General features: G+C 35.1%; 1 protein-coding gene across 1 annotated transcript; it reads right to left on the bottom strand.

The window, feature by feature from the left end:
- On the bottom strand, positions 1-26798 carry FGF5 (fibroblast growth factor 5). Its single transcript, XM_044681274.1, has 3 exons — positions 26441-26798; positions 16377-16480; positions 1-351 (listed from the first exon to the last, which is right to left on the bottom strand). The coding sequence occupies exons 1-3, from the start codon at positions 26796-26798 to the stop codon at positions 1-3; spliced, it is 813 nt and encodes a 270-aa protein (XP_044537209.1).
- Positions 26799-26984: the final 186 nt, after the last annotated feature.

Below are 26984 nucleotides of genomic sequence, written 5' to 3'. Positions count from 1 at the left end.
CTATCCAAAACGAAATTTGAGTCTATATTTGACTGTATTTGGCTTCTTTCGAGGTGCAGGAAGTGGGGCCTTTGGTTTGACCAGGTTAGGAGGTCTCTTGTTCTTTTCTGGAACAGTGACTGTAAAAGAAAGTTCTGGCTGCTCTGACTGTTTGAATCTTGGAAGGAAATGGGTAGAAATGTGTTGGGGTTTGACCCTTGGGCTGCAACCTCTTTTGGCTTTGCCTCTTTTGTTCAATGCCACATACCATTCTCTTCCAGTCTTTTCCGTCCTGTGTATGGCTGAGGCATAGGTATTATAGCTGTTTTCTTGAAATCGTTCCTTGAATTTGCAGTCATCTGTAAACTTGGCCTACAAACCAAAAGGAGAGAATTTTGACTTTTAGAAGGAAGACTTCCATATTCTTGAGTGGCAAAGTTTTTAGCATACCATTTTTTAAAGTTTGGATTCTCGTAATAGAAGCCAAAATTTCTGGTAATCCCTGTTCAGTTCTCTTAAATAAAGCTGCCTCGATATTGCTATCACTATCACCCTCAACCCTGCTTCATCAATTTACAGCATTGATTTCTGCTAAGTTCCCATAGGCTCCATAGCCCAAACACTAACATTCATAAAAACTATAATGAGATGCCTTAATATATTCAATTATTGTCAACTCCATGAAAAGTCTAAAAATAGATAACTCCTGAGATTTGTAGTCACTTGTAGATATGCAGAAAAAGACACTATTTTCTAAGGTAGACCCTTTCAAGATCTTGAACTCTTAGCTTTAAAAGTAATGAGAAACATTTCCCTAAGAAATTGTTCCTTGGCAATAGAAGAGTTTGTGTTTGAGAATTTGGGTCATATCCCTTGAAATGAGTCTAAATTTTCCATCATTATAAATAAGATTTGTATTACTAAGAAGGAAACATCATGTAGCTTTATTAACATTTTGTTATAGTTTTTTGGAAAGAAAACATATCATCTAACAAGTGTATAAAACAGTCTGTGTTAGATTCAGAAAAGAAAAAAATAAGAAGTCACTAACACTCTCTTTTATTTGGGGTGAAAACCCAAATATTCTAGGAAGGAGCAAACTTGATAGGGAGAGATAACAACAATGATAATAAAATAGTATGTTCATGTAAGATATTTTTACTTTCTTTTATGAACATTTTATTTAATGAAAGGGGAAGATAAAAAGACATTTTGTGTGAAATGGAGAAAAGAAACAAGGAAAAACACAGACTGTGTTGAGGGAAATTAAGAGAAAAGTGGTTCTTCAGATAAAATTTCCGAGAACACCCCTTTTCTGAGGCAAAAGTACATGAAATCTCAATTGTTTTCCCAGTTAATTTGAATATAACTTTTTTAGGACTTTAGGAGTTTATTATTAGAAAACTTCAAATCAAAGAATGGTTTAGGACTATGGGACTAATATATGCTAGCCATTTATACCATATTTGACATTACTGTGAATTCTGGGTTTCTCAGCCTGAGAGATGAGCCACTTAGAAATTGATTTGAGATTTTTAAAACTAGAGAATTAAAGTCAGATCATGGCTGTTTAAAAGAGCTGATTGGAGAAAAAGGGGATCCTTTAATATGGGATGAAGTACTGATTGCAGAATAGCAGAGAGGCTGTTGTTTTCTAATACTATCTAAAGCTTGAAAGAAGAAAAATCCTTGAAAACTTGCCAATTTCCCTTTATTGCCCTCGTGAGGGGAAAAACCTATCCTCTAAAGGGGAGAGGGACTTTTCAGCAACTCAGAATTAAAGGAAAGTGCTTTAAAAAAAATTCTGGAGCAGCTAGTTGGCTCAGTGAATTGAGAAGCTGGCCTAGAGATGGCAAGTCCTGGGTTCAAATCTGGCCTCAGACACTTCCTAGCTGTGTGACCCTGGGCAAGTCACTTAACCTCCATTGCGAGCCCTTACCACTCTTCTGCCTTGGAACCACTAAACAAATACTCAGCATTGATTCCAAGATGGAAGGTTAAGGCTTAAAAAAATAAAATAAAATAAAATTTCAATAAAAATTGAAAGAGTATCACACTGCCTAAGCTTCAGACAGCCAAAGGAACCTGGGACTTCGTAGATTCCATTTGTAAGGCTTGTTTTACATAAAATATCTTGTTTCAGTGGCCCAAGAATGACAAAAAATAACTTTGCTCAGAAGAGGTATAGGTGACAATTGTGCTAGAATATTAACAGAAAGAATCTAAACCTGAAGACTAGTGTCTTGAGTTGCTTTGGATATATAGATTTCCCTACTAGGTTTCTGTAAAAGTGTTATCAACTCCCCCCGCCCCACCACCACACACACACATCTGGAAACCATGGGAAAGAGTGACCCCAGTTTATGGGTGATCCATTATATTTTAAGTTATGCCTTGATTTTATCTTTTGTTCAATAAATATTGTTATGATTACTCTTATTTTGGGCTTCTTATTTAGCAAATGCTTCATGTTTGGGAGTTAATAGTGTCATTGTGAGTGATTTGTATCAATATGAAGCATAGAGATGGGGGCTTAGGAGCTACAAGGTGAGCATAGTTACATAATTTCTGCCCTCCCCCCACTTTTTTGGTTATATCTAAAACCCTGAGAGTGAATCACAGTTATATTTCTGTCCACATCCAAAAAATTACTCCAACGTCCCAGTGCAGATAAAGGTGGATTAGACAAGACACCTCCAGGCCAGGGGAGAGTGATCCTGCATAGAGGTGAATATATTGGGGTCACATCTCTATATTTGCCACACTGATAAAGTTCTTCAGAACCAAAGCCCAGTGATTTGGGGACAACTAAGTAGTTCAGTGGATTGAGCCAGTCAGAGGTGGGAGATCTCAAATCTGACCTTAAATAATTTCTAGTTTTGTGACTCTGAACAAGTCTCTTAGCCTCCAGTACTCCTAACTTGAAACCAATACATGGTTTTAATTCTTAGAGAAAAAGTAAGGGTTTAAAAAATTTTCCAAAGTTCTTTCACATATCATTTGACTCTTTCAATTATTATTCATGAGAACAATCCCCCAAATCCAAAATTGTTTTATCAAATCACTTAGAAGAGAAAGAGCTCTGGATATGAGTGCTCTTCCTTCCAGATTGTGGAAGGTTTAAATTATACAGGATCTTGACAAATGGATCACACATGAGTCACACACAACTCACATGAAGGGAATCTAAAACATAAGCTCGGGTGGATCCACAATAACATTGTGTTTGGGGACCTAAAACAAGGATGTGTTTTGAATGAATTTAGGGCCTGGAAGAAAATTCAAAATTCTTAGTCATTATCCCCAGCATTCCTAGAAAGTTACTGGGAGTCAAGATAATATTCTAGGTGCAACTATATCTCTATTTAGATTTAAATGGCATAATAATTGATGTCTTCCAAACAATATAATAAAGTATTCTTTCCATACTATGATAGGTAGATTAGGCATTATGGTATATACATATAATCATCCAATTATCATTATATGATGGACATTAGAGTCCCAGCTCTAAATATTGGATCATATGTAATTTGGGACCCTGGCAAAAAACCTGATATCAGGTGCAGTTTTAGTTCTGATGGCAACCTTTATTTGGAAGCTATGTCCATGTCCATTCAAATTTTCCCAAACCTCTCCTGTTGATGGTCTCTAATCATCTCTATAGTTGATCCCCAAAAGGCTGGAAATGGAACACTTTAAACAAAACATAATATCTTTGCTCCAGAAACCTCTTTTTGAGGTAAAAGCTGCTATTATTTTAAGAAATCATATAGTAATTCCTTTTATATTTTTAATAAAGAAAGAATTTGTTACAAATGGAAGTATGTTTGTTATTAATTCTTAGCTTTTTGAAGGATTGTTATGCTCTTCTGTTTAAATTATGTAGCCTCGAAGTTTCACCATAAAATAAAAGCTATGGTCCTTAGGGATGATCCCTGTTTCACAAAAGGATAAGCATCTTAGAAATGATGTGGGAGTTGGGTTTTAGAGAAAAGTAGATTAAATGAAAAAAATATATAGCCTTGAATTTACTCTTTAAGTGCAGCTAAACACAATGAAAAATATCTTACATATGGTGCACTGACCTCATTTTCACTTATGTCTCACAAAGCCCATTGTCCCTAAAGCTTAGAATCAGGAATGATCATTCTGCAAGGCTGGAGTTTGAGCTAAGTATCTTGAATGTACTGAATTCTTTGGACTCTGATTTTTATCTATTTCCCTAATATATTCAGGGAAATAAGGTATAGAGGATATGACAAAGTATTTTTTATGTGATTGTTGCTATTTATATTTACTTATATATTTATTTATTCATCTTTTGAATAAAATGGCCTTCATATTTCGCTATCATAGATACACAAATCTTGCATTTCTCATCTCAGTTTCTTTCTTTAGCATTTAAAGAGTTAGGGAAAACTGTCATTGAAAAGCTGCCTCCCTGAAAATTCTTGTTCCCAAAGTTCTATTTTTCAAGAGGGGAGTCTCTTGGAATCTGTGGGGTGAGAAGAGGTGTCGACTAGAAAGCATTGTAAAAAAGATCCTAGTATTAATAACAGGGCCCAATGACCATTTGAGGGTTCAGTGATATTTGTGGAACCAAGTTACATGAACACAAATATATGGGACCAGATCTCAGACTCATAGATTATTTTGAACACTGTAATTGTCATTGATTGAACTTTTTGTCTGGAAACTTTCTTGAATTATGACAGGAAAAAACTCATTGAAGAAGACAATTCATTGAAATATTTCTTTAGGAGATAAAGCCTTTTCCATGAAGAAACTTCACTTGAAATAAGTATTCCAAGTCTTACGTATATATAGGGCTAAAAAGCATTCAGGATATCCTTTTATATAATGCAGTGGGATCTCTGTGCTGAATCAACTTGAATTAGTATGGAACTCAAGTAAACTTTTCGAAACATTAATTTCCCCAATGCAATGTTTCTATGAGGCCACTGAGTGGTGCATTAGATAGAGTACTGGGCCCCAAGTTAGGAAGTCCTGAGTTCAAACCTCACTTCAGACATTTACCAGTTGGGTGAACCTGAGCAAGTTGTTTCACCTTTGTTTGTCTCAGTTTTTTCAACTCTACAACAGTGATAATAAAACCACTATTCCAGGGAGGTTAAAAGGATCAAATGAAATCATATTTGTAAAGCACATAGTAGGTACTTAATAAATGTTTATTCCTTCCTATCCTGTTTCTTTTTTTTTTTTTTATACCCTTACCTTTGGTCTTAGAATTGATTCTAAGTATCTGTTCCAAGGCAGAAGAGTGGTAAGGGCTAGACATTTGGGGATAAGGGACTTGCCCCCCCCCCAAAAAAAAAAGCTAGGAAGTGCTTGAAGCCAGATTTGAACCTAGGATGTATCCAAGCATGGCACTCTATCCAATGAGCCACCTAGCTGCCCCAAACAATGAAATCATTGTTTTGTTCAGAAGTCATATTAGTATTCTGTTTGTTAATTCAATATAAGTACTATCAGTATATTAAGATAATTTTTAAAATTTCTGATTAATCAGGCAGTTGGCCTACCAATGAAAGAACCTTTTATATGCCAAGAACAGTGCTAAGCACCAGGGATGAAAAGAAAGATGTAAGACAGTTCCTGCTCTGAAGGAACTCCAAGTCAAATAGGGTACTAACAACCATATGAAGACAATGTAAAGACAGGATAAATTGGAGATGATTAACCATAGGCACTAACTGTAAGGGGGATCAGAAAAGACTGCTCATAGGTGGAATTATACCTGAGATTGAAAGTAAAGAAGGCCAAGAGCCTTCCAAGATGAGGAGAGGGATCATTTCAGGTGTAGGGGACAGCAAGAAAAATTGTCCAGTTGGGAGATGGAATGGTTTGCCAAGGCAGGAGCAGGAAGACCAACATCACTGCCCTCCAGGTTCTAGCAGTCTAACCACTGCATATCACACTTGGTTTAGTTCAGTGGATTCAGCCCTAGCCGAAAGATCAGAATCAAAGAGGCATTGCCAAAAATTCTGGTTCTAGATCAACTTGGAAGATGATCTTTAGTGAAATGCCTCAAGGATGTGAGCTATTCAAAACTTATCAATGACTGGTATAAATACATACATGGCACGTTTCTTCATTTTAAAATGACAGAAGGATTTTCAGAAGGATAACTAATTCACTGGATGACAGTCAGGTCCCAAAAAAGTTCTAAAAAAGACTAGAATATTGGGCTAAATCTAACAAAATGAAATCTAACAGGGCTAAATATAATGTTTTAAATCTGGAATTAAAAAATCTTCAGAAGTATAAGATGGGGTAGCTGTGAGTAGATAACAGAATTTGTGGGGGGAAATCTTAAGGATTTAATGAATTTTAAATTGAATATAATATTAAGTAACAGAAAAGAAAAAAGAATAAAGCGTTTCTAGCCTACAATGAAAGGCATATAATTCACAGAATGGGGAAGTCCTGGTCAGTCTTCATTTGAGGTAATATATTCTGAGTACCACATTTTAGGATTACCAATATAGTGAAGGGACTTGAAATCATGAAGCATGAGAATTCTTTGAAGGTTGTGAGAATGTACATTCTACAAAAGAGAATACATATGAGGAAATATGATAGCTAGATTAAAGTAGCTGAAGAAGCACTATGTGAAAGAGTAAGCATTGTCTCTTTGGGTCCAGAGGGTAGAACTCTATGCAAAAGGTAAAATAAGGCAGATTTTAGCTCATTATGAGGAAAAACTTCCATAAATTAGAACTATCCAAAATTTGAACCTTTTCAGGAAGTCATAAGATTCTGATAAAGAGCAATCAATAAAATGCCAAAGACTTAAAGGGAACAATGTGAATCAAGGGGAAGGTCAACATGAACAAAACCTTCAGTCATCACGAAGGATGAGGATAGAGAAAATACCAGTAATTTTTAGCACATAAAAAATTGGAGACAGCAGTTCTTAAAAAGAATTTTAAAGGATGGGTGAGAAATATATATGTACAAAAATATTTATAGTAGCACTTTTTGTTGTGTCAAAGAACTTGAGATAAAGTAGGTACCTATCAAATGGGGGACAGCTAAACTGAATATGATAGAATATTATTGTGCTGGCTAGAAATGATAAAGATTAGAGTCAGAGAATCCTTGGAAATTTTGTATGAATTGATGAAGTCAAGTGAACAGAACCAGGGAAAAGACAATAACTTTAAACAATTTTGAAAGGTAAGTATTTTGATCAGTGCAATGACTGAACACAACTCTAGAAGAGAGATGATGATGAATGCTTGCTACTTCTTGCCAGGGGTGATGAAATAGAGGTACAGAATAAGCTATACATTGTCAGGCAGTCCCTTCTAGCTAACAATTTAATGATTCTATATAGAAAGATAGGGAATCAGGGCAAATGCCTACTAACTAGCCATAAGTATAATTGACAGTTGTGGAAGTGAATTTACTTTATAAAAATAAATCCTTAATTTTGCTTGTTTGCTCATGATTTACTTCTTTCTTCTTAAAACAACAACATCAGACTCTAGAAATTATCAATAAGATGGGGGACAGAGAGGAATACAGTTAACTGAAGCCTATGCAAATGTGTGCTATTATTGCTCATCTCCCTGAAAGATCAGTCCATTTAGGAGTAGGAAGCTCTCCTATTCTGCATCTATTGTTCCACTATTGTTGCCTTGCTGAACTTTAGCATCCTTTCCATGTTCATTGTTTTGGTTCCAATCCTGGGTTTTCAGTTAATCAGAGCCTGCCTTTTCTCATTAAATACTTTCAATCCATCCCCTTGTCAGCCACATGCAATAACTGTGAAGGACTTTAAATGGAGAGTGAGGAAAGGAGAAAGAGAGAAATGATGGAAGGAAGAAAGGAAGGATGAAAAAAGTAGGAAGGAAAGAATTTAATGTAATGTTATTCTTTTTAAACCCTTACCTTCTGTTTTAGAATCAATACTAAAGACCAGTTCCGAGAAAAAGAGTAGTAAGGACTAGGCAACTGGAGTCAAGTAACTTGTTCAGGGTCACAAACTTAGGAAATATCTGGGATCAGATTTGAACCTAGGACCTCCCAGCTCTAGGCCTGGCTCTCAATTCACTGAGCCATCTAGCTATGTTATTATAATGAAAAAAGTTGGCCCTGAAGAACAGATGAGAAAAATGTCTCACTTTTTTGCAGAGCTGGGAGTTATATAATGAGACTCCTTTGATGTGTTGATTAATAGAAAGAAAAGACACCACTTGTATTTTTCTTCCCCTCACTTCTGGGGGTCATTGGTGGACTCTTTCTATCCTGACTTTTCCCTCTGATTTTAAATATATCTGAGAAGTTTTCATTTGTGATATCTCAAAATATGCTATTAAAGACATTTTAAAAGTATCAACATGACTGTTAAGTGACTCTTAAAGGATCTCTGCTTGACTCATCTTAAGGATCAATTGATTTTTGTCAGCTGTCTTACATTTTCTCTTACTTTTTCAGTCATTTTAATTTTGTTTTAATATTTATTTCTGTTTCATATTCATTCATTTGTATTTGGAGTATTCTAATTTTCAGGAAGACCATTTCTCTTTTAATCTATTTATTCTGTTTCTATTTCTTTCTTCCACAGATTATTTCATTTTAAAAATATTTTTTAATATTTAAAAATTTTCTTCTAGTTATCCATGTAGTCCTTATAAAATCTTTTTTTCCCCTCCAAGTCTCTGCTATTTGTTTAGTATTTGTCAGTATTTTCTTTGATTTATTCATCTTACTAGTTTTTAGTTACTGCATTGGGGCTTTGTGCCAGGGACAGACTTTGCCCCTTGATGTGTTTTTGGATGGAGTGGTCTACTCTGCTGGCTTGACCCTGGATCCCCTGGGGTTTCTATACTGATTTCTGCTCTCCAGATTTGCATCTTCCCACATCTCTCTGGCTCTTTTAGGTTCAGAGTGATAAAACTTCAGGGTCCTTTATGACATTTCCAAACAGAGATACTCAGAATCTCTCAGCACCTGGAAGCCTGAGTGATTCCAGCGAGCACCAATATGTTGCATCAGTTACAACATTAGTTCAGTCTTTCAAGGTCCCCACTTTGGAGCTTTATAACCACTCTAGGTCTCTTATCAAGTGGGCTTCTACTCTTGATTTTGGACATAGAAACTTGCAAGCTATCGCTAATCCATTTTAAATAATCCTTGGAGATGGAGTTTATTTGTGTATTTATTGTCCTGGCTTTTCTTGAGGTCTCCCCATTTATTGCCCACAAGGTAGTGGAGGACTTTTTGTCCAATTCTGGGAAAGGAGAAGTCAGTTTCTCACTGAATTTCTTGATCAGTCTATTACAGTCTATTACAAATATTAGTTCTGTTTTTTTCTAAAGAAGGAATGGTAGAGTAAGTCAGTAGACATTCTGAAAGCCATCTTTTCTTGCTAACTAAAAAAAGTAGTTCAAGGGATGAGAATTTTGAGTTAGATAGGTAGAAAGTGATAAATATCCTGAAGCTATAGGACTTTATGATCAAAATAATAGCAATTGATATTTCTAGAATGTTTTGAGGTTTACAAAGTGCTTTATCTCATTCAATCCTCATAACACTTCATATAGCTATTATTATTATCACCATTTTTACAAATAAAAAAAGCTGAGGCCCAGAGAGTTTGACTTGACCATGGCCACACTACTACTAAGTATTGCATGATAGATATGACCTCAAGTCTCCGCCAATTCCAAGTCAAATGTTAGTTTTACTACAATACCCTGTATGTCATGGTAATGAAATGATTGTGTAAAAGGGGAAAGAGTAGAATGAATACTGGTCTAAGAGTTGATATACCTTGGCTCAGACCCAGGCTCCTGTCACTTACTAGCTGTAGGTCATGGATCCCATTAATTAATATCCCTAAAATTCATTTTCTAGCCCTCTAAAATAGCATTGGACTATTGGATTTCTTTTCTTTTCTTTTACCCTTACTTTCCATCTTAGAATCAATACTGAGTATTGATTCCAAGGCAGAAGAGTGGTAAAGGCTAGGCAATGGGAATTAAGTGGCCTGTCCAGGGTCATGAAGCTAGGAAGTGTATGAGGTCAGATTTGAACCAGGATCTCCCATCTCTAGACCTGGCTTTCAGTCCACTGAGCCACCTAGCTGACCCCATGAACTATAAAGTTTCTAAGTTTGATGTAAGAGATTTAGAACTGAAGGGGAAGAGGAAGAAGGGAACAGAATAAGTATTTATTAAGCATCCATGAGATAGCAGGTACTTTGCTAAATGTTTTAGTTTTCTCATTTGATCCTTACAAGAACCCTGGCAGGTATTAGTATTATACCCTTTTTATTTCCAAGGAAATTGTAACAAACAGAGGCTAAGTGACTTGTCCAAGGTTACAAAGATAGTAAAGGTATCTGAGGCTGAATTTGAACTCATTTTCTTGACTTCTAGCCCAGCCAGCACTCTATCTGTTGTCTAATCCTTTCAGTATACACATGGAGAATGGTGGCTCAGAGGCTTTAAGTGGTTAGTCTATGGTCACACAGGTACTAAACAGCAGAGATAGAAGACACATTTCTCACATATAAAAGCCATTCTAATACCCAGACTTCTATGAGTACCTATTATACTGTGATTTTTGCAAGTTGAGAAAATTATAAAAAGAGATCTACACATCACTAAAGGTCTTCAAGTCTCATAAACAGCATGTATGAATTATAGGTATCATTAAACTCCAGAAGTTTACTACAGAACAATCTCCTGCTTTAAAAATATCAACCCCGTCAATCCATTACTACCATCTCCCCATCTCTATCTCTGTCTCTCGGTCTCTGTCTCTGTCTCTCTGTCTCCACTCACACACATATCATCAATACATCATCACTACATACACACACAACATACATTAATAAAATACATCAATAACATGCATATACTTGTATATCTACATGTGTGTTTTATTGTTCATGTGTAGATATACTTATGCATATAAACATGCATATGATTAAATAGCAATATGAATTTTTATCTTTGTCCTATAAATCTACCAGGGATATAAATGCCTCATAATTCAAAAGGTTTATAGACTGCCATCAGAACCAGAAACAGCAGTTCAGTCATATGTCTACTATGCAATATGAATTGTAAGAATATAGCATATGTATATGTGTGTGTGTATATATATATATATATATATATATATACAGATTTATCTAGATTTACATGGTATAAAATAAGAAGTAAAAAAGTGAATTTGTACTGCCATGATAGATGACCTTTCCCATCTATATTTTGGCATGAATTTTTCCTTTATTCCCAATTTAGTAGAATTTTCAGAGTTGGAAGTAACTTTAGTGACTTTCTGGACCAATCTACACTAAAAAAAAGTTAAATTATAACATTCTACATGATAAAAAGGTATGTGTAGAGTAGAGGAGGTATCTCTGTTCTAGATGATGTTTTTAGGCTTTAGCTTTGTCATGGGAATATTTAATGAGTGATTTTGAACTTTAATAGAAATCTTTGTTCAGTTCTTCATTTCATTTTGTAAGAAGTATTTCAGCTCTTAAGGAAGCCACCACTCTAGGCATAAGATTTTTAAAAATATTGTAAGGTTGTCTATGGCTCTTCAAAATGAGAATTAAATATCAATATGACAAGTATTTATTAAGATTCTACTAGGTGCCAATTACTATGCCAACTACGGGGCATTTTTAAAAAAAGAAAAGAAACAATCCTGTCCTCATGGACCTTGTATTCCATCACAATAAAAACAATACAATTATATGTGTATGTATGTCCTTTAATAGAAGAACAAAGGAATTTACATCAATCTAAGTCTTTTGGGAGCCCACTGAAGGAAAACAAAGATTCAAAGGAGATGTTTGAATAATATCCTTTAAGGAACAGGAATTAGCCTGGAAAGCTTTACAATCAAACATGATTTAAGGAAGGTGACAAGGTACCCTAAGTAATATATTTTAACAAAGACAGAAGTAAGTGCTAAAGAAAATACTGAGTTGATTTCCTAACTTTACTAAAAAATAAAGAAACAAAAGCAAATATTAGGGAGAGCTAGTAGGTGCTTTGCAGGAATCTGAGAGAGATCTCCTTTTAGAAGAATAAAATCTGGACCTTCTAAGGAACTCAAGAAGGACTCCCTAACTTCCTATTAAAATACAAAGAGTGATGAGGAGGGGGGAGAGAGAAAAAAAGATGAAGAAGGGACTATTTAGGACAATTTTTTATTCAGCTTAAGAACTGTCTGAGAAAGAGAAAAAGTATAGAAGGAATAATTCTAGAACTGATGCATAAGATAATTTGAGAGGCAGCCTTGCACTTCCCCAGTGAATTCACAGTGGTTCCTAATTTTTTTTTCTTCTAGGGAGAATCAAATAAAAGGAAATTCTAGTCAAGAGTAGTACACATGACTATGTTGCCTATTTGTGGTAAATTACATATTGTCAGTGTAATACTAAAAATTCTCTTGTTCATAAGTAGAACTAAATACCTGATCTTTTTTTAATGAGTATAACCTGTAAGTTTCCTATAAACAGCTGAATTTGGTATGTGATTTTACAAATAAATATAAATATCCTTTTTCCCAATAGAATTGACAAACATACAATAATCAAATTTTGAATAGATGAAACAAAATTTCTCACTGAACACTGTAACAATATGAAACCAGTTCATTGTTATTCTAAACTATATACATATATGCATATATAGATAGATAGAGAGAGAGAGTTATAGATTGTATCTTGTTAATGTGATACTAAAAGTTCTCTTATCCATAAGTAGAACTGAATACTTGCATTCTATAAACAGCTGAATTGGATTGTGGTTTTCTATATAAATATAAATAACCTTCTTATCTTTTTTCAACAGAATCGCCTAACACAAAGTAATCAAATTTTAAATAAATGAAATAAAAATGTTAATCGAACGTTGTATTATGCTCAACACTATGAAATCAGTTCATTTTAAGTTTATATAATACGCCCACATGTATAATATGTACATGTGTGTATGTATATACCTTTACATGTGTATTCACATAAACTCATGAAAAACCAGACAAGCAAAAACAATTTTGAGGGAATGAAAATCAGACCTTTTTAGTGTTCCAAATCAAGACTAACTATAAGAATCCAGAATTGCTTTCTAATCATAATGAATAATAATAGAGTTGTGAGGGTGAAATGGGATAATATTTGTGAAACACATAGTATAGTTCTTGGCATATAGTAGGCATTTGATATATACTTATTCTTTTTTCCTTTCCTAGTCAAGAGTGTAGATGTTTCTAGGTCAGCGATCCTGCAGATCAATAGGCATTCACCCACTGATGAACGGACAGGAAACACATCTCAAAAAAATCCACTTTTGAGATTCAAAGATTCATCTTGAGGTTTAATCAAGTATTTATAGTATTGCCAACGAAAACCCACCTTTTCAAATTCATTTAACATACATAATCAATCAATCAATCAACAAACACTTATTAAATGACCAGCTGCTGTGCAATGCACTGGGGAAACAGAGCCCAAAAGAAAGCAGTCTCTTTTTTATGTCAAAGGATTTACATCCTACCCAGAGACACGTACACATAAAACTATGTCCAAAATGCTTGTCCAAGGTAACTTAAGGGGGGAGGCACTAGCAGCTGGAGGGATCAGAAAATGCTTCATGTAGGTAGACTAATGTTGAAAATATACTTCTAAAGAAATGTAGCTCAAGATGACGTCCTAAAATATAACAAAAATGCTAATAAAATGCCATAATTAGAACTTCCCAACTGAGTAGGATAAATCCAAATGTTTCCATATGGAACTTAAAAGAACATTACTTTCTTTAGCATACATTTACCTAGCTACAAGATAATTTTGTACTCTATGCATGTGCCTATGAATTCAAGTTTGTAGTTGTCAGTATTCAGAGATTTTGAAAGAACAACAAGAGGAAGTCAATATATTGTCCCCAGTAAAAACTAGGAAATGAAGGGACCACTGAGTATAGGAATAATCGCCTCACATGTTCATTGAGCACTGGCTTCACAAGGCTTGTCTTACTGATTCACTGTCCACAGTACCTCCAATCTATGTAAGTACCTAGTAGGTTCCTTTGTTGTATTCAATATCCTACCCTAGCCCTACAGAAAGCCTTCAGTGTATCTATAAAATTATTTAAAGTAACTCAAAATTATTTATCTGGATTTCACAATATGGTTTTTGGGTATGCTTGTTCTATTCCTGTTTTTGTGATCCAAACTTATTTGTGAAATAACTTTAAGTTTTCAAAATCTTAAACTGCAGGTTTAGAACAAGAAAAAAGATATATGGGACTGCTAATTGCTAGGATGCATATTATTTCTAAATCCAGAATGCTTTAAAAAAAATGAACACCTTTATAATTTAATTGAGTTGTCATATAAAGAAAAACATTCCATGAAGTCCATTAAACTCAGATAAGAGAATAAGGATTTGGAAAATTTGGTTTGAAAGAGTTCCCATAATTATAGGACTTAACTTTTATCTCCACTTTAGCTCAAAGTCATCAGAACGACTTTTATATAAAAGTATTTCAGTGAGTGATAGGAACAAAACTTGCCTTGTACTGTTTTAAAACTCATTAGTCCATGAAATAACTTTATCCTTCCAAGCCTGGACAGTAGAACATATATTTTTGCATTATCTGTGTTATTTAGACTAGCCGTCATTAGACATTTGGATCAAATGTCTAGAAATTTGTTGGTTGAATTAGACTGAGGAATCAGGTATCCTATCCTCATAGCCTAATGTAACTAATTGGCATCCCTTTGTAACTCAGTACTTTTGGTGACAATTGTCCTTAAACTAGCACAAATTTAATCTAATTTATGTAAACTATAGAATGGTAATTCAAACTTAAAGAAAAGAGTAAGGTATTCTCTACCCAAAGTTAACGTATTCAAAAAACAAAAGCCTTATATGGTTAGGATCAAATACATATAAAACCATTTGTTTTATCTTTTTACAAGTGAAAGTAGATCAGTGAAAAATTATACTATTTCATCATAGGTAACTTCCTTATTGATATTTATCCTTTATATGGATCTCTATTCTTATAAGCTAATGAAATTTGTGATAGAAAGGAAATATTTTAATTACATTTCCCCAAATGATGCCACAGCAAAAAAAAAAACAAACCAAAACTATAATAAAAAGGGCTTTTAAAATAATATATTATTGTAGTTGTCATGAACTGTCCCTATAAATATACAATATATGCATAGTAAATGCATAAATCATTATTTTAAGCTCATTAGAATGAGAGATTATAGAATTTAACCATGACCTTTCCTTTATCTTGAAAGCATTCCATAACTTTAGGCTGCCTTGTAGGACTTAGAAATATGTTGGATCGTACAGTTCATACCAAGAAGCAATCTAGAAATTTTAAAAGACTTTTTGACCTTCGGGAGCTAAGTGGTATACATTTAGCCATTATGTGAGAATTATCAGAGTCAAATCATGTCCAATATTACTATGCTATTTTCTCCTTTACGGAATTAAAATACTTCTCCTACCAATTATTGTTTATCTTAATCTCCTTTAAAAGCATTTGTTTCTTAAATAATGTCCTTAAACATTCCTTCACTACATTGAAGAAAACTTCTTCCTCATTTACTTTTTTGAGTAGTTCCCTCCCACTGGTGCCAGAAAAACAATGGTTTACAAGCACTATAGCAGAATAAAATCAAGGAATATTTACCAGTCAAAATTTACCTTTAGAACTTACAAAATCTTCATAGATATAAAAAGCATTTCTTTTCTAAGACTAAAATGTAGAGAATAAATGGAAAAAAGGATAGGGAAGACTGAATAAATGAGAATAATATACTTTCCATTTAAGAAAACAAAAGTAATGATTCCTCTTCATATGAATTTACTTGTATGCAATCTAGGCAATGCAAACTACTTGTATGCCATGTGTGTTCCATGATGCTTTTATATAATGTTTTACAGAAAATACTGTATGGTTTGATCTTTGTTTTCAGATGTATTAATAATAAGCTCAAAATGAAAATAACTATTTTAATCACCTTATTTCTACTAGATTTTTCATTCATTCCATTTCTAAGCATTGAAAAGTTATATTTGTAAGTAAATGTTATTTCTCTATATGTTTATTTCTAACTAATGAGGATACTTGAATCCAATAAAATGTCTTAGTAAATGAAATGCATATCAAACATGTAATTTTAAAAATTATTTTTGCCAAAATATAAATGACTATAAATTGAATATAGATATGTATACATCTACATATACATTTGGACAGGTATATGTTCCCTGGCAAGTTGTTGCTTCTACCTATGACCCTGGAAAATAACTTTGCACATAAAATTTCCTTAACATCTTTAATTAATGAACATAATGCAATTCTACTTACACTTGCATGGAGTTTTCCCTTTTTTGACATCGCTAAAAATTTGTTGCTGAAAACTCCTCGTATTCCTACAATCCCCTGAGACACAGCAAATATTTCCAAAATACCTAGGATGACAGAAATCCCAAAATAAAACACAGATTGCTTGATAATGCTGGGAAGAATTCAATGAATATGTAGCTTCTCCTTATTTTTTATCTTCTTTGCAAAATCTATTTTCTTGTTTTAATCAACATTAACTTTGAAAAAAATTGGTTAGCATCTTATATTATTAATTGTGTGTTCCAAAGATATTAATTAGTCTCTTTTTCTTGCTATCATTACTTGTGTGTTTTCTTGTAAGCAATAATACACATTTACTAAACAGTATTTGATTATATCCTTCCTTTCTAAGGACATACCAGTAGTACTCTCTAATACCCAACATGGTTTTTGGTGATACTTTTTTTTCTAATAAATCCATGTGATTCACTCTTTAAGTAAAGTATATTGAAAAATGAAAACTTTGAAAGTATTACCTCTTTAAATTCAATTTGGCAAATTTTTATGAGATAAGCACATCTTCTAGTTTAAGCTAGTAAATAGTGTATTATGGAAATGATACAGTTCATAAAGTAATATTTGCATTATAGGTATTCAGGAATTGTTGGCTCAATAAAATTAAGTTAATCAGATTCAAGTTTTTATAGCTCTTATGGAAATATAAAAATTCAATTGGAGTTACTTAATTTGTATTATATATACTACAGTTCATTGTTGTTAGAACATTTTATTTGAAAATTACTCAACCATAAGGATGAGGGAGCAAACCACAGATGGCAGAAAATTTTAAGAAGTGAAACAACTTTGATTTAATCCTATAGATTTCAATTTTGAGAATCAATATTATTCCAGAAAAGGAGGATTCTTAGAATATAACTTTAAGCATCATATAGTCATATAAACATCAGGGAAACAAAGGGTGATTATTGTGGAAAGAAATTTCCCCCAGGTTTCCATTTTTCCCATTATCTGAATACTGGAGGAAAAAAAATAAAAGCAAAAGAAGCCTATTTCCTTGCTTTCACATTGTGGATGTAACACTACTTTCAGAAAACCTGGTATATGACACTCCACATTTATATTAAAGTGTGATCACACTTATATCACTGAGGGATTCTCTATTTTACATTAGTTTTCCCAAAGAGTTCCTGAAAAAGTCAGTTCTTTCTGACAAATGGGAAATATTTTTAAATTCTTCAACTTATGTTTAACTTTTCAAGACTTCAGACATTTTCTAAAATGAGGTACACTTAAACATAGTCAGATTGAAAGAAATCTCTCTGCTAAATTCCATGAGATTATCTGGCCAGGTGGTAATTCCCTCAAGAAAGCAGGATTATCTGGAGGATTTTTTAAAAAATCATTCTTAGCTGCTAGTGAACAGCTTTCTTTCAAGGAAAGCAATGGCTTATTTAAAGATGTTCACTTTAAATTAAACTCCTAAAAAAAAAACTTTTAGAAAAAGGAACTTTTTTGCCATTAGAATGTGAGCAAATATGCCAATTACTCAATGAGATATTGTCTTGTCAATTCCAATCTTCAATATGTTTTGAATATTGCTACACTTAAATAAGTCTTCTAGGACAAACTATTTATCAGAGCAGTCAAACTAACATGAGGTTTAAGGACTTATTCTAAGCTTGTTACAAGTGTCGTTTATAAAGAACTCCAGAGAAAGCTTCTATAAGAGTAATATTAATTCGAAAAGAGTATCATTAGTGCCTTTATATGTATAATGTTGCTTTGACTGTGTATGATAGAGAGAGAAAAAAAGGAGAGAGAAAAAAATGACAAAACCCCCAAAATTCAGTGATCTCTCTATGATCTTCCCCCCTTAAACTTATCAACAACTTCACATTCTAAATGTTTGTTATTTGATTTTCAAGAAAATGAACCAAAATTCATAATCCAGAAGAGCTTGGAGAATTTTTAAATGAAATGTACTGTATCTACAAACATTTCTGAGTGCTTTAGTGGAAATATGATCATAGGGAACAACAAAAGAAAATACGTATTGGAAGTACATATCCCCCAAAGTAATAGTTTTAAGAATTTTAGATGAAAGATGACATTGACTTATCTGAATAGAAATGAATTGTTTAGTATATTGTTGATTTCTTATATTAAATCTAGCATTATTTACTCTATTTATTGGCTGAAGTTTTGGAGCAAAAAGTATAGAAAAAGGATTATTACATTTCTTTTGGTGTTATGACCATTATGGGGGAATTAGTCCTGATAAATTAATATCTGGAGAAACTTGGTTTTTTTTTAAATGTACTTGAAATGAGACTTGCTTTAATAAAACACAATATTTAAATACATAGAACCCATTCTTATACTTTTACATTTCCTAGTTTCAAAAGTGTAGTCTATTTGTACAAGGTTGACTAATTCACATAGGCATTAACATAGAACCAGAGCCAGTATTTTAGATCTTCATTTAATATTATGGCAAACACAAAGCAGCACCAAGTAGTGGTTTCATGGTAATTCATTTGTATTGGACATTAGACCATATTTTGCATGTTTATTCCTCCCATACACTCCTAAGAGTTTCTGGAAAGCAAACAATCTTTCATAATTGCTCTACCAAGTCTCAGTAAGTAACTCAGTACTAGATTTGGGGTTATGTGTGGATAATACATGTCTTCATGGAAATGCTCAATTCTACAGTTAGTCAATATCTGTCATAAAGAAGTTAGTAGCTATTTAGATCTCTTGGCCTTGGAAACCTAGAATTACGGATATTGGGATCACATTGTGCTAGCAATCATATATCCCAACCAAAAGGACAATACAGAAACATAATATGTGTTTGACATATATTTGTTGAATAGAAATTAATTGTTGAAATCCATAGCAAGTTAAATTCATATTCTTGGCTTAGAATTCCCATCCTTTCTTTTAATCCCTTTACTTTCCATCTCAGAAACACCCTTCCATTTTCAATGTTCCTTCTAATTACAGAAGAAAATTATCTAAGATAATTTACCCTGAAGTTTTAGTGATTTTGTATGCTATCCCTTCCAAAATGTTTGCATTTTAAAAGGGGATCATTGCAAGGAGAGAGGAATGTTAAATTCAAAGGAATACATAACTAACGATAGCACTGCAAGGAACATAATACTGTGTGTGGAAGATATTTTGAGAAAATAGTATATCCTTTGTGCTTCTCAAAGTGACAAGATATGGGCACCTATTTGTTGCACCTAAGCATAAGGTCAACTTATTGTTCTGAGGTAAATATACTCAATTATGCATCACAATACAGTAAAATAAGAATATTGAAAAGCAGTGAAAAAAATCATTAAGAAAAATAACCTTCTCTCCAATTTTTTCTCCTTCTAGGATATTATTGCCAGAAGAATGTATCTAGGTTCATTTATAAAATCACAAAGAATGTACTTTTTGTACAGGTATAAAACAAGAGATTTAATAATGTAAACAATTACTTCCCTAGTGAATATCTGTTTCTCTGGTCAGAAAGCTATGTAAAAGAAATTATAGCAAAGTGAAGAAATGGAGAAAAATGGGGCAAATTTAGACACCAAACAGCCCTTCTGGAAATCCTCAGAACTATTTGTCCTCCTGAATTACCTTGCATTGCCCAAAACAGATAATCTCTCCTTGTTAATTAAGCCACTGTAAGGCAAGAAAGAATCCTCTTGGGCAGGGGATGGTTTACAATAGTGATCTCTAACATTTGTACTTGAGATGGCATAGTCATTGAGTTTCACTTTCTTTATCTGTGAAATGGGTAGACAGACCATACTTCTCAGGGTTGTTGTAATGCCCAGATGACATGCTATATGTAGAGTACTTGGCTCACTTTGAAAATGTTATACGAATGCTATTATTTGTATCTCCCCATGGCCAGTACAGAGCCCAGCACAGAGTAGATGCTTAATAATTTTTTTAAAGAACCAAAATCATGAGATGACTGTCAATTTTGATTTGACATGGCTCCTAATTCACTTTGGCTGGGAAGAACACAAAACTGTGGTCAATCCAGTTGTGAGCATATGGGTGGTTTTTATTCAATTAAAAAATAGCACTTTGGATAAAATCAAATGATAAAGTTGTTCAATTTCAGGCACATGTTTTTCCTTCATTGAGATGTGGACTTTACCTATATTACAAATCACCCAAGATTTTATAGTTCCCGAGGGATTCTCTGGAGAATTGCTACAAAATTTCAGAAACATTCCCATTTCAGCTATATTTGAAACATATAAGAAAAAGGGGTGTGTGGTGAGGTGGGACAGGATGGAACAAAAACCTTTACAGATCTACTAAATCAATGGAAATCTATTATCCCTTTGTATTTCCAAATAGCAAAGAACTCAATGGGATTTAGAGCTGGAAGAATAAGAGACTATCTTGTACAACATATTCATTTTATAAATTAAAGAAAGGAGTTACAGACCCCAGGGTTTGAACCTACATCTTCTGATTTCTGATTGAGGACTCTTTATTTGAGACCACAGATAAACATATGTGAGAACCTAAGAAAGTGTTTCTTTGATAACTCTTTACAAACCTGAAGCCCCATTCAAATTTTTCCAAACTAAGTGAGAACTCATTGTACCAGGTCTGGAGTCAGAGATGCTAGGTTGGAATCCTAGGTCTACCATTTACTTTACACCTCTGTGGTTTTGAGCAAATCCCTTAATCCCTCTGCCTCAGTTTCCTCATCTATGAAAGAAAGCAGTTGGCCTATAAGGAAGGATTTTTAAGTTCTCTTCCAATCTAAGTCTATGATCCCAAGATCTATCCTTCTGAGTTGCAGAGCTCCAAAAATTTGAAAAATTTCCTAATGTCAAATACTTTTATAACATATATCCACATTCCATCTGTTAAATGTTAATGTCCGAAATAACTCTTTTTGAACTTACAAGAATGTTAGAACAACTTTGCATAGCAAAACTTTATCTTTTCTTGAGGGGCAAGTATATAAAGTGAGCATGTTTTGAATAGTTTTGTCTGGAATACACATTAGTATGGTTCAGTGCTGTTTTAAAAACCTTTTTAATGATGGTTAGCTCTCTTAAATGTGTTCTGTCCCAACCCAATCTCTTCTACTCTCATTGCTCTCTCACTTATAGTTAGTTCTTTGTTCACTCACTTTCCCTGTGCTACAGATTGTTACTTTGGATGGATGAAACCTATGACATGGTCACAATGTAGTATCATGTAAATAATTCTGGATATGGAATTGAAGGACTTAGGTTCAAATCTCACTCTTATTTACTTTGGTATCGTGAACATATCATTACCTGTCAACGGGTCACCATTTCCTCATCTGTGATCCAAACTCATCCTACCATCTCTTTCTATTCTGAATCTTGAGATCCCAAGTAACAGTGCTAACTAACCTATTGGGTTAAAAATACCTGTAGGAGGAAATAAATGAAGCACTGTTAGGTGTGTGTGTGTGTGTGTGTGTGTGTGTATGTGTGTGTGTGTGTGTGTGTGTGTGTGTGTGTGTGTTGAGGGAGGACTATGGCATCACACTGCCTAAAGGCAGATATCAGGGTTTAAACATCCTTGGCATCTTTCAGTATCCAACATAGTGTTGAGTATATAAAAAATTAACAACAATATGGTGAGTAATTTATATTTACAAAGTGTTCTATGGCACATATCACATTTGACATTTACCACAACTCTGTATTATCGTGAAATTTTTATAAATAAGGAAATGAAGACTTGGAGAGTCATAAGTGATTTCTCCCAAGTCACCAAATGGTGAAGCCAGGACTTGGGATTGAGTCTTCTGCCTCCACTCTAATGTATAAGGTATAGTGCTCTCAGCAGAGTTAAAGAATCTTGGGACCAAATACCGCATAAACTCAATACCTATAAAAGTTTTTGGTGGGAGTATATGGAAGGAGTCTTGGCTGTTTTTCTCTGGTACAAAGAAAGGGCTTAATTGTGGGCACAGAGAAAGAAGTCAATAAAGAAGTTACCGTGATATAAAAAAAAATGGTATCAATAAAGCATTAAATTTGCATGTGTTTGAGATAGGATTTAATTGGTGTAGAGAACCACTGGATGAGGAAATACTCTCTACTAATGCACCTTCTCTTCAATTTATAGTTTGAGAGAGTTGCCTAGATCAATACCAAGAAATAAAATTATTTATTTATTGCCACATTTATTGTCACCTTGCCAGTATGTTAGAGGTGAGATTTAAATTCAGGTCTTCCTTGTTCTAGCTAATACGGCAGATGGTCTCTCCAAACTATGAAATAGTATTATAATGAAACCTAGTAACTAAAATCCATTTCTGTTAAAAAGCTTGGGAAGTGTTAACTCTAAAGGGCATCTAATTCCTTAAGAATGATACACAGATATTCATTTTATAGACCAGGAAAGACATGAGAGGCAATGGGTCATAGTGAATCAGACTTCAGAATTCAGGAAGATCTCTATTCAAGTCCTAGTTCTGACATATACTGTGAATCATTTAATTCCTCCATGCCCCAGGCAACTCTTTAAAACCAAATTGCAGAATAATTGCCCATCTACACTGGAAAGAGTTTGTTCCCCACGAGTTCCCTAGACCATTTAAATCCCAGTTCTTCACATTGGCACAAAAAGGAGAAGACAAAAGATCTATGAATTCTGAAGATCTATCCAGCACTGGGATGAAGTAAGAAAGAAATGAGAAAATTAAAACTTGTATTTGGCTGGCATTTAAAGAAAATGACTTCTTTTTATAGAAATATAAAGAGAGGTAGCCAGAGAAAGGCAAGCTAGTATAGTGTAAAGATCCAATAGAAAAGTCAGAAGATTTGGGTCTGATATTGAAAGCATGTGCTCTTGGGAAAGTCTGTCAAACCTCAGTTTCCTCAGCTGTAAAATAGGAGTAATCTCTTCTCTACCTACATTTCAGGGTTGTTGTGAGGCTCAGAAGAAATGTGTATAAAACCCTTGGAAACCTTAATATGTTATAAAAATGCATATTATTATTGCTCCCTTTTTCTTATACAATTCCTAGTTGTTTGAAACACTATATACTAGTCAATGGGACACAACCAAGGTGGAGGATATGTCTGAGTATACCCAGGCTACTCTCTGAAACTATAAACTGAAGAGCACGTGTCAATGATATTCCATTTATAGAGGGAGTTCTTGAACTGGGAAGTTCTTGCACTAAGTCGATCAAAATTACTCTGGGTAAATAAATGATATTCTTAGGTGAAATTCGCTCATATCCGCTGTTCCATAACTTAGTTACCTTCTCCCTTCTTTATCTTGAATAATCTCTTTCATACTCTGCCAACAATGGAACTCCACTCATCTTCCTTTTTTTCTTTTTCTTAACGATTCTTTGTAAAAAAAGGGAATTTGGAAATTAAGGTTTCCTGATCAGAAGTTAATCCCTTTTCTCCTACACAGAACACACATATGCTTCTTTCCTGTTCTGCTTAGACCTTCTCAGATATAGCAGGCCATCTCTTATTCTTCTATGACTAGCTTTCCTTTCAGAATAGAAGATTTGAATTACAATTTGTGCAAGAATTGTTTTCTGTTAGAAATACTTATTGACAAAAACTTACATAAAATATAATCAAAGGGGAAAAATGAAGGGGACTTTAGGGCTCACAAATGCCCAGATTGGGGCAATACTCTAATGTGGTTACATACCAGGGTTGATCTAAAAAAAGACTTGGGGAGAGAAGTAGGAGTGGTAGTTTTGAAACACTGTCTAATGTGAATTCCTCCTTTGGAGGAACTAAGGAGGCTATGGGAGGTGGAAAAGGTGGGAGGCTGACAACCAACTGTGGATCCTGAAGCAAGGGCTGAAAGAGTTTCTGATGCTAATGATTAGCGTGGAGTAGAGTGGAGTGCAATGGAAAATGTCTTTCCCACAAATCCCAGGGTAGGATCCCTTCACCCCAGCAGGCATAACAGCAGGAGAAAACATGATTGAATGAAAGGGTTCTGGCAGGGGGCACACTAAAATATATTACCATGCATTCCCTGGATCTTGGAGGAGGGAAACAGTTCTTATGTTGGTAGGAGATGCATGTCCATTTTCTGGAGACCAAAATCCAAAGCCCACTCTCTCTCATCTCTGGCAGTTAGGAATAGTCGTCCATTTATTTCAGTCAGTTACACTAGACCTTCCACCTTATCTAGCTATAAGAGATAGTCTCAGGAGTCCAGAACATGAGGCACTAAGACTGCACAGCTTTACATTGGTACTGAATAGCCCACATCATGGGGGGACCATGGGATACAAGACTTGATCCTCAGATTCACTGTGCTAGGTAGGGATCAACACATTGTTAAAATATCTGGGCCTTGGAAGTTTTTCTTAATCCCAAAGAAGAGGCATTCCAGTACACATGTTTATGGTAAAGTATCCCTCCTCCAGAACTGGAGCATTCAGTATTAGTCTGCTTTTCTTCTGTCTTCAGCCTTCTGGAAGCTGCTTGGGCTAGAGTTAGTTTTGCTACACCCTCTTAGTATGCCTTCTCAAACAGTGCCTGCGCCTATGGCCTGAAAGATCCTAGGATCATAGATTTGGAACTGGATGGGACCTTAGAGGTAATATATAGTAAAATCCTCCCTTTTTCCACATGGGGAAACTGAGGCTTAGAGGTCAAGTTCCTGAAACTGGCAAGTCTGTAAAGTGATTGAGTTGATCTGGAAGCACCTAAATCAACACATAGTTTTAAGATTTAGAGTCTGTGTTAGCTATGAGTCTAAGAGACACTGAAGAAAAGGGAAGCTGAGAAGTCATAAGATGATAGTTTAGTTACTTTCTCTCTCTCTTTCTCTCTCTCTCTCTCTCTCTCTCTCTCTCTCTCTCTCTCTCTCTCTCCTTCTTCTCCTTATCTATCCATTCAGATTCTTACTTAAAATCTTCCCGGTGGAAATTTTATTTTATGTTCCCACTGGTAAATAATTTCTTAGGGCTGATTTGCCAGTGTAGGAGACCCAAACAACCCGTAAACCCAGTGGGTTAGTGTTAAAGAAGAAAAGCAGAACTCAGTTCAATTTGCATAAATGAGATGCTAAAAGTAGTATTTGAAGGATAAAAAAATGGTAGAAGAAGGGAGGCACTTTTAGAGGTGCTTCATAAATTTCATTTAAAGACTGACAGAAGGGAGTTCTAAACTTGGCAAAGTCATATCCAACGCAGGGTTCGTTTCAAAAAAAAGAGCTTTGAATATTGAAGCCCTGACATTCTATCACTTATATTCCAGTCCTGTCTCCCCTTCCTTTTTCTTCATAAATTAAAAAAAAAAAAAAAAAACAAAACTGTCCTCTCATCTACTTCCAGGAATACTAGAGTATGGACAGCCATTATTACAAAGAGCTGCAAATAGCCCACTTGATTTTCATTCTGATGTCAATCAAATCGCCTTGCTAAACGTGCCTGTTGGTAGAATCACCATTTTCGGGGTTTTTAGCTAATACAGCATGTGGTGGACATTGGGGGTGAAAGCGGGTGTTAGATTTCTATTAGGATTTTTGTGGAGACAGTTTGCTCGTTGTATTTTGCAGTCTTGTATTTTGCGCTGAGGCTTTTGGGGCACTGGGGGCAAGGATGTGCTTTAATTCTTAATGAGAATTACGGCCATGCAAGAAATTCTGAGCTAAAGAGAAATTCATTGAGGAGAGGAGCTAGGTAGGAAGGGGAAAGAGTACGGTGGAGGACAGGAGGAAAGCAAGTCTTTTTCGGCCCCTCCTCCCCCCTTTGTGGTTCTGATTGCCATCCTATAGCATGACTGGTGTTTACATTTAGAGGATGGGGGAAGAGGCTAAGCTACCCGCAGACCTGAGCCGTAGGTATCTAGCTACGAATACACATACCCACATAGCGTGTGTCTGTGTGTCTAGGAAAGATGGGTCCCCACCCCGCTGGAGTGATCAGAACTAGCACGGGTTCGGGTGCCAGTGCCCAAGGGTCGGAAAGGTTGTCTTGATTTCCCTGAACTCGCCAGTTTTCTCCCAGTTCGCCCGACACTTGGGGCGGCGGGGTCTAGTATTAGCAAACAACTTACTTAGCATATTGGCTTCGTGGGAGCCGTTGACTTTGCCATCCGGATGGATCTGCAGATGGAAACCGATACCAACTCTGCAGTAGAGACTGCCAGTCCGACGCCCTGACGGGCTCCACTGAAAGCTGCTCCGCTCCGAGTCGCTGCCTTTAATTCCCAGGGAAGAAGAGGAGGAAGCAGATGAGGATGATGAAGACGAAGGACTCAAGGAAAAAGTGCTGTTTCTACCCCTACTGCCGCTGCCCCCTCGATTCCGGTTACTGAGTCCTAGTTGCGCTTTGGGAAGGAGTTGCTTCTCTTCAGCCCAGGAGTTGCGGATCAGGTGGCCGAGGAAGAGAAGGAGGAGGAAGAATAAGCTCATTCTTCCAGACCCAGGAGTCCTAAGAGCATCTTGCGAGGGTCCTCCCGGGATCTTTGGCCCCGGTGCGACTGCGGTGGCAGCGGCTGTGTGCCTATCCTACCCCCCTCTCTGCACTCGGTGGACATAGCCTCAGAGGAGGGGGGGTGGAGAAAAAGAGAGGGGGGAGACAGAAAAGGGGAGGGGGGT

Source organism: Gracilinanus agilis, chromosome 6 (assembly GCF_016433145.1).
Source record: "Gracilinanus agilis isolate LMUSP501 chromosome 6, AgileGrace, whole genome shotgun sequence".
Classification (NCBI taxonomy): domain Eukaryota; kingdom Metazoa; phylum Chordata; class Mammalia; order Didelphimorphia; family Didelphidae; genus Gracilinanus; species Gracilinanus agilis.
Note: the sequence above shows the minus strand (reverse complement) of the source record. Positions and strands in the feature narration are given on the sequence as shown.